This window comes from Lepisosteus oculatus, chromosome 17 (genome assembly GCF_040954835.1).
Source record: "Lepisosteus oculatus isolate fLepOcu1 chromosome 17, fLepOcu1.hap2, whole genome shotgun sequence".
Lineage (NCBI taxonomy): Eukaryota > Metazoa > Chordata > Actinopteri > Semionotiformes > Lepisosteidae > Lepisosteus > Lepisosteus oculatus.
In genome coordinates, this window is record NC_090712.1 from 19,947,483 (window position 1) to 19,961,672 (window position 14,190).

Sequence of the window (14,190 nt, forward strand, 5' to 3'; positions counted from 1 at the left end):
TGTTTTCAGATTCATATTTTACATTGAATAATAACTTTAGACAAACATTCCTGATGTACAGACATATTCTCCAACTTTACTGCCTCCAGACAAAAAAGTCACAAATTCCAAATGATGCTACATCATATGATTCCATTCTACTGAGTCCAAGAGCTAAGCTTTTGCACAGCTGACTCTCTGTTAGTTAGGATAGTCAACAGCTGAGACCAATCTAATTTGGTCCTCAAAATACAAACATAACATTGTGATCTTTGCCTTAAGGGTCTGTACCCAGTTCTTAACTGAATTTTAAATGTTCACATTTTAAATTATTAAAGAAAAGGTGTTTTTTTTCCTTGAGTGAATAAATCTATCCTTCAGCCAGTACTTACATCAATGCCGATTGAATTTCAGGCTTTCCATAGAGAATGGCCCAGTCCTTGCACTCAGAGGTGATGTCATGCATCAAATAGACGCGAAGGGAAAGCTTGGACATTCAATGAGCATTTAAAAAAATGATAATGTCTTCTGCAGGTTTCCGGCATTTTTTTTTGGCTTTTAGCCGCGGCAGTCTGGATTATCTCGGTGAGCACTGAGCAGGATGTACACAGGAGCAAAGTCGCCTCATCTTGGAGTTTGGTGTGAAGATCCCTTATTGATACATTGCTATTACTTATCAATGTATTGATTTGTTATCACTTACTTTCACTGCACTTTCTTATGAGAGCTCGCAGATATATTCAAATGTATGCCATTTTTTTCTTACTCAGGGTTTGGTTATTTAGACGTACAAATGATGATATGATACTTAAAACTGTGCAAGTGCAATAAAACAGACGCGATTTTATTTAATAAAAAAGCAAAGGGGGTGCGACATGAGTCCTTTAATAGCCGGCAAGTCAAAACAATGACTATGGAGTGAAATGTAGAATTTCACGTCATCACCTCTCCATGTCTAAACGTGTTAAAAACTGTCACCCAGCCGGGTTCACATCAAAGGTTAAGACGTTTTAACCCATATTTCTGCAGCACCGACGTAGCACCTGTCAAGGCCGACCCTTGTGAACACGATATGTTAAACTTCTGCGCTTAAAATAAAACGAATCACCCCGTATATTTCTATGAAGCAGAGACCTCACAGCAACGCTATGACCAGACGCTCCTTCTAAATCGTATTAGGATCTTAACTGGCATGGGAATGAGACAAATATCGCTCGTTCACATGTTCGGTGTAGACCATTCACCAAAAGCAAACCAACATTTACTTTTAGCCTGGGCAAAACTTCACGTCCCACCTCGGGCAGTAACACTACCCAGGCTCCGCGCAATAGCCACCCGCAGCAAATATCCGCGCTACGCTAGCAAAACACTTGTTTACCGAGCTGTCAAAGCTATTTAGAGCTAGGCTCTCCCTGCCCTCTCCAAACCGTTACATGTGTCCAGTTAAACAGGCCGCCGACTGAATGGTCGTTTACCTTTGTATCTTTCCAGTACATCCTCGTATGCTTGCAGATAGTCCTTTTCGTCGGCGTACACATAGGCGACGGGACCAGAGAAGCCAGCCATGACCGGGGTGGAAACTGGACATATGCAAGAGGCTCTACCAAGGAGCCTGGAGTAGCAGCCGCAGACGGATGAAAGTGATCAGTAGTTGTCTGAAAGGAAACGCCCCTCGCCCCCTCCCAGGCCGATCAGCCTCCAATAGCCGACACTTCGCTCTCTGGTTTCATGAGAAAACTCTGCGCCGGGAGAGCGGCTCCAGAGAAGGACTGCTGGACATAATGAATGCCATCCCATATCGAGCGGCTGCTGCTGCAACGCTAATGCATTAACATGCCCTCCCTACACCCCTGCTCTCCATAGCTCTGCGGCTGCTCCCATATGCAACACGTTCCCGTTTAGTGAGTGCAAAGCGACGACATCAATTCCCTTAGCAGCTTGATCTGGGCGTTAGCCATCAAAAGCTTATTCATCCCTGCCCGTCAGAGCCAAGGTGCTGAAAAACGCACATTTCTGCCAATAACTGCGCCTTGTGCTTTCACATATCGGTGGTCAGGTCTCATCGGCATACCCTGCAGGTCTCTGTTATCAGAACAAATATTATCATCCGGCGGCGTCCGAGCGTGATACACCGAGATTTACAGGCAGTCAAACAGATGCATGTCATGCAGGGTTTTTTTTATATTGTTATTTAAATATATTTACGCGTTCCACTAGACTTTGACAAAAGTCTGCGATGCAGAGTTGTTAACTAGAAATGATGTACCCAAAATATATAGTGTGCATTTGGTGACTTAAGTTGATAATATAAACACATTTTCCAATATTTTCATTTCCAGTCCTAGGGCCGGTCTGTGTCGTCAGCGCCGCCAGTTTGAGTTAAGTCACTCGGGTCCTAATGCTAGATGGGTACAGTTGTATGTCCAGAATGGATAAATAGTAACTTGTTTTGGAAATCGTTTCATTGGAACATTAACCGTGCAACAATTAAGAAACAAGCAAGGTCTGTTCCCAAAAAAAATAAGAAAACTGAAATTAAAATTATTCAAGTCTTGTAAACCTTCACACAAGTAAAATTAATGTGAATTAATTGCATAATATTATGCAAATTTCGTTCATCACTGCTATTACTATGCATTATATTAAGGTGGATTAAAAGCGTACATTCCCTATATAGCCCAGAAATAAACTGCAATGGTATGTCTGCATTTGGAAGTTTTGGAATCGGAAAGGCCTACACCCAAAATGCTTCTCAAGAGCTGTTAAGACAAATTCAAATACAATTAAATAATTTAGAGGTTTAAACATACTTCGTATAGGAGTAGACTTGACACTTTGCAACATCAGGAACTGAGGGAAATGCGGGGGGGGGGGGGGGGGGTTAGGCGCTCTGGGGAGGTACCGGCAGCACTTATCTATCGGAGGCAGCAGACAAATCTCCGCCGGTCGCTCCTACTATCTGTGCATATTCCTGACTCACGGTCTACCAGTTCAAGATCGTTTTTTTCCAGCAGCAAGCTCGTAGCTCCTCAAGTTTTCCCTTTTCTCACACCATTTCAAGGTCATTTGGCATGAGGAAAGTTGCAAGACTGGTTCTGGATATCGGTGTCAAATGTATAACTCTTACTAGATCAGAAGGCTTAGGGTATCAGTTACCTGCTGTAAATATTGACCACAGCTTTCAGTATGCTTATTCTGTACGTCTGCTAAAGGATAATTCTGTCATTTTTGTAACTGTCATTTTGTCAGAGGTGCTGTAGTAGTCATTCCCTTATCTCCATCATGGTATTTTAATGCATACATCAAACCATGTTTACAAATCAAATGTATCCGAGCATAAGACGCGCTGATGACGTGTTGCAAAGACTCTACATTACGTCATTTATTACAAGCTGTTTGGCTTCACAAAATACAACCTCTATCTCAACACTTTAACTTAACCTTTCAACCCAAGATTGCGTGCTCTTTTAAAACAAAATGTCTGCGTCAAAACCCGTCATGTTCCTATCTTCAAAGGTTATAGATGTGTTCACAAAAACACAGCTTTTGTCATAAGCAGCGGTATCTTTTTTTCTGTTAGTCAATACATTTCAGTTGACAAACTATAGTTTGCAAGATTATTAAACACTCATTAATCTTCAGTAGTGTTGGCAGAGATGGTGTAGTAAATTAACTGATTGTTGACACGCTCCAACACTTAGTGTGCTACACAGGGATATTAGATTACCCGTACCTTAAAAGGGTGAAATCACTGTAACACTATCCACAGGGCAGAGACGCCAAAGCACTGTAGCATTGTTCGGGCCCTATACATTGTCTTTTCCTAGCATCGCAATCGGTAATCATACACGCACAACTAACAGAATGTGTACTTTTCCACCATCGCTTGCAGTTTTTAACAATGTCACACATTTTGAACAGCAAAAACCAGCAGGAAACCATAAACCGCGGTCGTCCCTATCTGGTACGCCTGAATGAACTCCAAATCACGGATATAGTCATGTTTAATCAAGCACATGTCCATTATTCACAACGCGCCGCTTATGCATTTACCTCCAACTTCAACTTGAAAAATACCTTTCGTCTTCATATACATCTTTATACAACGCAGGATGCACTGTAGGCGCAATGCTAGTCTCGCAGTAATGCTGTCATTTTTAATATCTTTCAAGCGAAACGAGAGATTGTGAAAGACATGCCACATGCGACAGAAAATAAAAATGCAGAAAAGTGTACAATATGAACAGGTACGGGGACGGGGCTCACCAGCTATCCTGAGGACGGCTCTTTCTGCCGGGTCCAGAACGGACCCTCCGTGGATCTTCCTCTTGCATCGCTCGTGTTTAGGGAGGTTCCACGGTAGCGTGTCCCCGGGCGCAGGGGAAACCGACCCCGACTTCAGACTGTAATCGTCCTCATCCGAAAAATCCACAGATGAAGACATGGAACAGCGATGAGAAGCGTTCCCGGACCCAGAGCTCTGTGGAGACAATAGCGAAGATCAGAGGCTCGGCGCTGTTCTCGCTGCCCACCCTCTATTAAAACAACACGACAGGAGCCGGGCGACAGGGCTCGCACAAAGAACACGCTGGGGAAAAAACGCTCTCACCATCTCGGCTCGCACGGCGCACAGAAGCTGGAAAATGCATGTACATTGAGACAAGGCGGAAGCAGTGGCCTGTGGTCAGACAGCGGCTCGCAATAACCTCCTGACTGATTCACAATAAAAAGCAAAAGCTATGATCCAGAGATTTGAAAATGATTGTATTTGGCTCCCCCGCCCGGGCAAGAATCAGACTTACCGTCGTATACATGATCTCCGCTGATGAAAATTGTAATCCCTTTATTTGGAAAAAAAAAATAGCGCTTCGGATAAAGATACTAAAATAACATGTTAGCCACAAAACCACACCCTTACGACGGTGCCGTGCCCTGCTCCTGATTTTTCCTGTTTGGTCGCAAAGCCTCGGATGATGTCAAACCCCCAGAGAGAGTCCGCACGTTGGCCGGGGTAGAGTTGCTTGGTCTGAGGTTGTCAGCGCGACATCACACCAGGACACAGAAACAAAAAGGATGCTGCAATATTTTCGGTTCTCATTCTTTAATCCAATAGGAGTGTCTATACGGTATCTAGATACACGCCGTGTTTTAGAACGAGGTCGTTTTAAGGTGTTGTCCTTTCGAGCCCATTTCTGAAGACTGCGTGTATTTTGCATAACTCGTCATCGGCATTGAGATTCGCGGAGTGTTCCTGCTCCGGTCCCTATTGTCTTTCATTAATTACGACTGCAGGCAGTCGTTACTGTGCTTTGTCATGGCGACACAGCACCGACAGCAAGGGAAAATTGTAACGAGAAGTCATATGATGAGAGAGAAACGTGCCTTTAAAACCAGATGATTTTATTTTAAACCATGGCGATGTGATCGGTTTCATTATGCTGGTTAGAATTCTGATAGTGCCGGTATGTAAAAAAACGTTATATAGGGAAAATATGTTCTCCAAAAAAGATGTTTATTAACATTGAAAAAAATCCGTCGTTAATGACCTGATAGGGTCTGCGCTTGGTCTTAAATCCATTATCATTTAGTGTTTCATTTAGAAAAATATAGTATTACAACGTCTAATTATATATTTATGTTTTTGACAACAGTTCTCCAAAACTCCTATTTAACATGGCAAGCAAATATTATCATGAATACGACAAAAATTCATATTCATATTTTCCAGAGAAGAATGATCTAAAAAAACAGGAATTATCTTTCAGTGCAGAGCAAAGATATGCTATCCCAAATCCCCTCTCAGCTGTAATCTTTCTTATATGCTTAAATCTGTTTATTTGTATTTATAGATCTGTCTGCATATATCTGTATACTTGTCACAGAGATGAATTAGTTCTAATCAAACTCAAGCGGAATTCACACAGGAGCTGAAGTATATTTTATTTGAAACAGTAATAGGTGAAGAAAGATTGGACTACAGAAGACTATTGTAGTTGTGATTCAGCACTGGTATGGATAGTACCCTAACTGCAAAATAACAGTGGATCAGATTCTAGAAAGAAACATCCTAGGAAAACCCAGGAAACAAAAATCTACTGACAAAGTGTTAGCTAAAATAAAACAGTGACACAATCACCGATGATCAGAGTCAATTCCTTTACGCACAATTACTCAACCTAGTAACATCAATGATCTCACCTCTTGGTAATCATGTGATGTATATCCTTCTAGGAAGTTTCCAGAATATAATTATTAGCCTTCCAGGACTTCCAGGACAGAGTTGAGAATACAGACGCAGCGTCCTGAGAAACACCAAACTCATTCAGATCCATCACCTTTGACAGCACCACTGCCAGCTGATTCTCAGTCATCATAGGCAACATTTCTGTGGGCTCTCTGGAGGGATTGCTGAGGTTGTTGTCTGTGTAGGGTGATAACCCACAATGACCTCTCACAGATTTCATCAAATACATCTAATGCTTTTGATTACACACAATGACTATAGAGTGTATTAGCCACGTCTGTGTTGCAGATGAGTGAAAAAAAAAGAATTTCTGATTAAATGCAGTATATCTACTGTATAGCATACTGACATTCTTCAAATGCACTTCCCAATAGTCATGCAGTATTTGCCAAAGTTAACCTTATATGTAAAATTTCTAAATCATGCCTTTCACTGTGTATAGTAATAGTTTGATTTGGATTGAATTTTTATTTTTTTTTATTTAATGCATGGTATGGTATAGTGTGGTATAGTATGGTAGATATCAGTCTGCGGAAACATGACGTATCTAAATAAATGACCCAGTTTTTTGCAGTCCTTGAGCTCACCGGAGAAATGTGAGAAGGGGTTAATGCTCTCCAGCGATGGCCTTTGCTTGATGCAAAGAAGCAGCGTACTTGTAGGTTGTGTGAGATCACCAACCCTGCCCTCCAGGAATTCAGCACATACAAGGGAGTACCAGGAAAATGGTATGCCTGGCTGCATTTGCAGGGATAGCTTATACTGTAGGTATGCATCATACCAAACAGAAAAAAAAATCATTGAACCATCCACAAAATGCAAAAGAAATGTGTTGGCCCGTCTGGCACTGGACAGTCAGCATTAGTGATCTGGCAACAAACTGAAATGAACAGAATTCTCGTGTAGGTTCATGTATCGGAAATCTTTCCAAAGAACAGACAAAGACAAAGCACCACAGCTATGCCACACCTTGATTAATCATCAGACACCAGCACATGTTGCACTTCCCTGAGCGACTTCTGCAGTAGGTACTGAAAACACCCCAGCAAGGCCACTTCCAGCACACCCTTACTCAGACTGTGTGCAATAGGTATGGCGCATTTCTAATCTCTGTCCAGTAAAAAGTGTTAGCACATTATTCTCTAGAATAAAGAACAATACTGCATGTGTGTAGCATTCACAGAATTAATCTCTCTCACATCTTCCTGTGCTACAGATGAAAAGAGAATAAAGAGGTGCCTTTTCAAAGCTTGGGTGTCTATTTACCAGCTTTTACTAAGTTGTCTACCATGGCTATATCTGAAGACTCTGATACTGTATAGGCATCTAATTTGTCATGAATGACCACAAAAAGAATTAGGGGTATTCTGTGCAACAGTGTGCAAGCTTTTATCACTCATGCAGAACGATAACAATGTGTCAATTTCGCTTCATTCATTCTGCATCACATGAAGACATTGAATGGGAGCTCCCCATCCATTTAGAAGCCCTGAATTCACAATAACTAAAGTAACACGTGACTTTAGGAATGATCAAGGCCTTTTGCAAGGAAAATAAACATCAGTGGAAAGGTTTCTAATGTGCTGGGAAATAACAAACCCCAAGGTCATATGCAAAGCAAGGCAGGATCACTACCATCTACATGCAGAGAAAGATGCCTTTGATGTTAAAGAAAACAATGTGCACATCTAGGTTAAAAGGGACAACATGGGAATGTGCATTTTGCTTCTTTCTCTTTTTATGAGAAAAAATAAAGCAGAGCAAATGGAAATAAGAAAACAAGCACTGAAAGAAGAGTTGTATATTAGTTGCTTTAGCAACATTTGCCAGCAACTTGACACTTTCTTCATTGGAAATATTGCAATTGAATTCTTGTTTATTCTGTGCAGAAAGCATTGCCATAGAAGCCAGAAACATCCGTGTTATTTTTAATTGTAATTTGTCTTTTGAGGCTTATTCTTTCATTCATGGGACACTGCTCACTTAAGATTTTACTTGACATATCAGATATCATATTGTCTATATCAGATCCAGAAAAGGTCATTCTTGCTTAAAGACCTACATTCATCCATTATCAGAACGCTGCTTATTCCTGATGCAGTCTGCAGCAACCTGGAGCCTATCCCAGATGTTTTGGGCAAAAGACAGGACAACTACCTCCTTGTGAGAAGGTAGTGAGAACATGCAAACTCCCCTCAGCAGGATCCCTCAGTCTGGAACCAGGTTGAACTTCCAAGAGCTGTGAGGCAGAAGCACTAACTGCCACAACACTGCGTCGTCTGCAACTGTCCAGGATCTGGCTTCTTGTAAACATGTACACCCTGTCATGCCATTCTTACAAGGGCTACCTAATAAAAACAGGTTTGATTTCAAAATGCTTTTGAAAACACAGGATTCTCTGAATAGATTGAGACCATTAGATCTGGATTTACTCTATCCCTGTGCTCTTACTCAATACCCCAGACCCATGGATAAATATCCTAGGCCATGGACATGACTAGGTTATGATTAGGGCATGGACGTCTGGGCCTTTCAGTATTACCCACGTATCAGCAACTCCTTAGCCAGACATATCAGAGTCACAGCCAGTCCGCTGCCAGATGTTTATATCTCTGCTAAAAACCCATCGGTTTACTTTGGCCTTTAACTTCTTCTTCACATTACTGTTGTCTTATTATCTGTGCTATAAATGTATTTTGCTTTAGTGCTGCTCCACCTGATGTGAATGAAAGCTGCATTCATAAATTAATACAATTGGTTATTTTTATTATTATAATTAAATCTCTCGATAACCTTCACGAATTGGTCTTTTCAAAAGATTTTCTGAATAAAATGTATATATGATTTTGTTATCGAACAGAGTGATAAAAGACCTTATTTAAATAATTATTTATTATTTAAATAATGTAACGTACACAACTCAAAGGATGACAGGGCAAAAGATATAAGAGCAGGAGGTCTGGGCCTTTCGGAAACGAAACTTTAGAAGCTGTCAACTGAGATTCTCTTCCCAGTCAGACTGCCTTTCTCCCAGAGTGCTACATTGAGCCACCGAAACAGGAGGCTGATAATTCCTTCCTTAACATTACAAATAAAATGACATGTGCGAGTTAGTACTAATAAAATTACCAAATGCAACTGCTTGGCAAATAAATGTCAATAAATGTCAAGTAGCAGAGCAGTCAATGAGAGCATTTTCATTTTTTAATTAAAAATATATTTTTTTACCCACTCCATTTTGACATGGGAGAAGAATCACATTGAAAATTTAGAGGGCATAAGAAATCAGTTTAAGTAAGAAAAATAAAAATGGTTTTATTGAAAATAATTGATCAGGAGGATGTTTTGAAGAATACCACAGTCTGGATCTTATTTCTTCTATTACAAATGCTTCTGTAAACATGAACTGAGTACTAAGAGGGGTCTAAACACCTCCCAAATGGATGTGACATGCACCAACTACCAACACACCGAAAGTGCTGACTTGCCAAGCAAGGCTGAGGTTTCATGCTTTAACGAGCATCCATCATACCACTTTTCCACAGGCTTTGAAAATTATACCAGGCTGCTTTGTTAGGTCTGCACTATCTACCCAGAACATGACTTTCTAAGGCATCTCAATGATTTGAAAATGTATTCAAATGAGGTTTATAGGAAAGTCATTGCAGATTTTTGGCATCATATTGTGTCAAGCTGGGCTTCACAGAGACAGACACCAGAGCATGGTGCCTAATTGCACTGATAGATTCATCCATATCGTCATCTGTTCTAGAACTTTGTGAATGCCAGTACCACAATTGTCAACATACCAATTAATTTAGAGGCGGTAGCTATGACTGCAAGCACAGAATGTACTTAATATAATAGAAAACTAAATCACATGAAAGCAGTTGTATGTGCTATTCACATCGTTTTAGCAGAAATTAGCATGCCTGACATGTGTGGGCACACCCTCTATAAGCGTGAGAATATGGATTACATCGTGGGAGGATGATCAGCAAGCATTTTCCTTCAAAGGTTAATTCTTCTATACAACTGGGAGAGAATCTGTTGAGCTCTTTTCAAGGTAACTGCAGTAAGTGGAACATGTGTGCAAATTTCATTGGTCCCAGATAGACAGAGGACTGAAAAGCTTGCAGTTTGAAATCTCTTACTGCATGTAACTAAAGGACTCAGCAAGGAATCCTACTGTATATTTAACATGTTAAATTAGAAAGCACAAATCAAAGCCTGTGTAGAATTTTATGTGCTCCTTACCATCAACCTGTCACAAACTACCATTTAAAAAGCCTTACAAATACATTTGGCTGATGCAGAAAAGAGTAAACCAAGAAAGCTGACATTGTTTTTCATCGGGGTCTAACTATATATCTATGATGTTTGAATGGAAGAGCCTCTTCCTGTATAAACATATGCACAACCAATGTCATGCAATTTGATAAATATTAAAAAAATTAAACACATTTCACCTACTTATTTGAAGGATTCTTCATATTGAAGAATTCTATGGAAATTAAATGTTTCTTTCTTGTCTCTTGGAAAACTGTTTTTTATAATTAAAATTTGTATAATTAAAGGTAATTTTAAACAGTCTTTTTGGCTCTCTCTCTCTCTATTTACTGTACCTACACATAACAGTACAAATTGAGTGGTGCTGTACTGTTTAGATTTATTTGCTTTGATCAATGATTTTTGGTCATCGGATCAATTTGATCATGCGTGTTACTTTATAGATGGGGTTTGTTACCCTTGGCATCCTGACACACCATTGCAGAACTTGCAACCTCCCAATAGGTTAAGTAATGAATTAACCTTTAATTACTTAATTAGCCCCCTGATAAAGGATTAGCTGGAGCAAAGACTTGCAATGGCATGGAGTCAAGGTGCCAAGGCTACTTAATGCTTAGTCTAATCTAGGGGACAACACTCCCGTACTGGAGGGCCAGAAGGTTCCTGGTTCTGCTTCCACCTGAGCCGTAGCTGAAGGCTTTCCTTGTTCTTGGGAAGCTGGAGATCTACAGGGACCTCTGAATCCCTGAGGCCTGCAGTTGTGTCCCCTACTCGATCCCTCTTTCCCGATTCATGACACCGAAATGATGCCCATAAAAGACGTTAACGTTCTACATTACTCGCGCCTTCGTTTCATTTAACACAGTACCGTTCCTAAATGAATTGCAGTATGAGTTTTAGGCCTCTGTACACTTGCACGCTTGCACAAAAAACAGAAAACAGTAAAGGGTTTACAACGAACAACAACAATAAAAATGAATACCTACGGGTTTCCGTGTAGGAGTAACTTGAACAGAATGATAAAATTCGGGCTGAACTCTCTTCTTGGGTTTTCGTTTCCGGGCTGAAGACTCTTGCTCGCTTTCGGGAATCTCCACTAGCGACTTGCTCTCCTCTTGGACTCGGGCTCTGGCGCTCCGTCTCGCATGGCGGGGACTCTGCCTGTAACCCTGCCGGAGCACGGAGCACAGGTGAAGACCAGCGTTTCACAACGGCACCGTGGCGCACTCCCACGGCTCCATACTCTGGGTATAAACAGGAATATAACTGCAGGACCTCCTTGCTACTAAGTAAAAACATCTTTTCAGAGTCAGACACCCTGCAGAGAAATTAGCAATGCTTTGAAGCGCCTTGTTACATTTTGGCAGTTTAAAACAAAATATAACTTTTTAGTTACTAGATTACTCATCAAACATGCGACATACAAGTTTCCTCTTTAAAAGTAGGAAATACATTTGGAGGGTCTACACTGTTGGCTATTAATACACAGATGATAATACACCTCTGCTCATCACGCTTATTCTCCTACCGTCCCAGAACAGAATGCATTAAGTTACCATGACCTTGAGCAACTAGAAAACAATGACTTTACCTCGGATCGGAAATGATGCGACCGGAGACCAGCTTCTAGGAGAAAGGACACATGTTCTAATATTTCCTGAACACAATCTTACACAGACAAACATATTAATTGACGTTCATTGAATGTGACCATGACGCGTTTTGAAGACTTGTTTTATAAACAGCTGGATGTAGACTTGTAAACTTAAAACTTATGTGTCAGTTAGTATAACAATTAATATAAATAATGTATCAGAAAGCCGTTTAGAAAGTCAGGGAGTCTTTCGGGATAGGAGGAGACGTGCCTGCCGCAGTCCAGCAGAAATGTTCAATCTCTCTTCAAACATGACGAAAGGATGATTACAAATAGCAAGAAGAAGCAGAACATTTCTACATCGGTGTACATCCAATATGTTGATGAAAACAAATATATTTTATGATGTATTTGTAACGCTGCATTATAGCAACACGGTAAATTCAGATGTAGAAATACTCACCGCGACTCCTTGAACGTCCTGAAAAAACAGATTTCATAGGATGTTTCCCATTACGAAGCTTGCGATGCCAGCAACAAAAAAACAAAATCGTAGCGATAGTTCCCAACAAGAGCAGCAATAAGAGCAGGACACATTGAATACTGTAAGGTCTCAGTAAAACCAGAAACGCTGCTGCAATCATAATAAGAGGAGATGTAGGGCAGGCGGTGCTGCCTCAGAGCCTCGGTTTCTGCTTTGATTTGAATCTAGAAATGCATGTTCATGCCAACCCGGGGACTCGCCGTGGATCTAAAGCACACTGAGCCCCCAGACCTGCAGACCAGCTTTGAGGTGTATTGATCTAAATAATGTAAGTCAACAGTCCATGACTCAGCAGTCGAGAACAGCCAGCATCTTTTTTACAGCATATGCGGGACCAAGCGCGGAGCATCTGCATCTGAGCTCAGCAGAGCTGCAGCAGAGGAAAAGCAGGGATTTAAAGGTGTCAAGCCCAGACGTAACGCATTCGCGATACCTCACTCTTGGTGCAACACCAAAACCTCATGAAAACGTAAATTCCAGATGTTTACGGCTATTAGACAGCAGGATGTATCATACATTTATTATCATGAGCTGTGCATAATTTCTCCCTGTAATGCTGGAATCTGAACTGCAAGGGATTATAGCATATATAGGTCATGTTTAGTACAGTACAAGCTTTTTAAGGTAATAAAGACGAAATACTGGACATGTATTTTAAACATCCCAAACCTCTACTTCCAGCTTATGTTAGGAGACTTCATATTTAAGGACATAAACTTGACAGATATATTATTGCTTGAGATTTCACGGTTTTTAATAACATTTTCGTTTTTACATGATTGTTGCTGCGTTCTTAAAGAACCTCGGTTGTGGTGCAATGACAAACCAGAGACGAGCATTGCGTTATCAAGTTGCAGTCTGGGAGGAGCTGGTGTGAGCTGAGGAGAGCAAGTTTGGAGCGATACCTCTTGGGAAAATGTACTGTATCAGCACGAATGCGCCTCGCCGGGGCAGATAAACGGGCTCATGTTCCCAACGTTACTCGTTTCCCATCTCAGTGGCCATCGCGAAGAAACTATAATAAAGCATCAAGAGTCTGAATTATAATTTCTTTACTGTTTGCTTCAACCATGAAAAGACTCGCATTCGATCCATCAAGAGCATTTGGTTTTTCACTACAGTTGTTAAACAAACGGCCTCACCCAAACCTTGCTTAAACCAGGGTATCGGCTTCAACAACACGGCTGGGCAGCTTGTTCCATACTCTTACATCCCTTCGTGTACAGCTCCCCGTTCTCGGTTTCAGATGCATTTTCGGGTTGTTTCCGCTCGTGTCCTCTGGTTCGTGTTTCACTGCCGATTCTGGATAAATCAGTGGCATTTACATCTTCGCTGCTTGAATAAATAGAATTCGTGATGAGATACGCAGTGCAGAATGGTGGTGCAGTGGTTACTCACAGCAGTGGACCCGGAGTGCTGTCTGCGTGAGGTTTGTATGTTCTCCATGTGCTCATGTGCGCTTCCTCCAGGTGCTCCGGTTTTCCCCCACAGTCCCCCACAGGTAAGTTAATTGGCTCCAGGGACTAATGGCCTATGGGC

General features: G+C 41.2%; 1 protein-coding gene across 11 annotated transcripts in view; it reads right to left on the reverse strand.

Annotated features, from left to right (window-relative positions):
* The window catches only part of dst (dystonin), a 172,066-nt gene extending 159,065 nt beyond the window's left edge, over positions 1 to 13,001 (reverse strand). For 2 of the 11 annotated variants that reach the window (XM_069180055.1, XM_069180054.1), the window contains exons 1-4: positions 12,571 to 13,001; positions 12,105 to 12,139; positions 11,500 to 11,682; positions 4,246 to 4,459 (exon numbers count right to left, since the gene is read on the reverse strand). In XM_069180055.1, the coding sequence (XP_069036156.1) occupies positions 4,246 to 4,459; positions 11,500 to 11,682; positions 12,105 to 12,139; positions 12,571 to 12,751 (613 nt within the window). In that variant the 5' untranslated portion in view covers positions 12,752 to 13,001. Of the gene's footprint in view, positions 1 to 1,454; positions 1,760 to 4,245; positions 4,460 to 4,588; positions 4,696 to 11,499; positions 11,683 to 12,104; positions 12,140 to 12,570 lie in introns of those variants that run through there. The other 9 variants (XM_069180065.1, XM_069180063.1, XM_069180067.1 and 6 more) reach the window with 6 other exon arrangements.
* Positions 13,002 to 14,190: the final 1,189 nt, after the last annotated feature.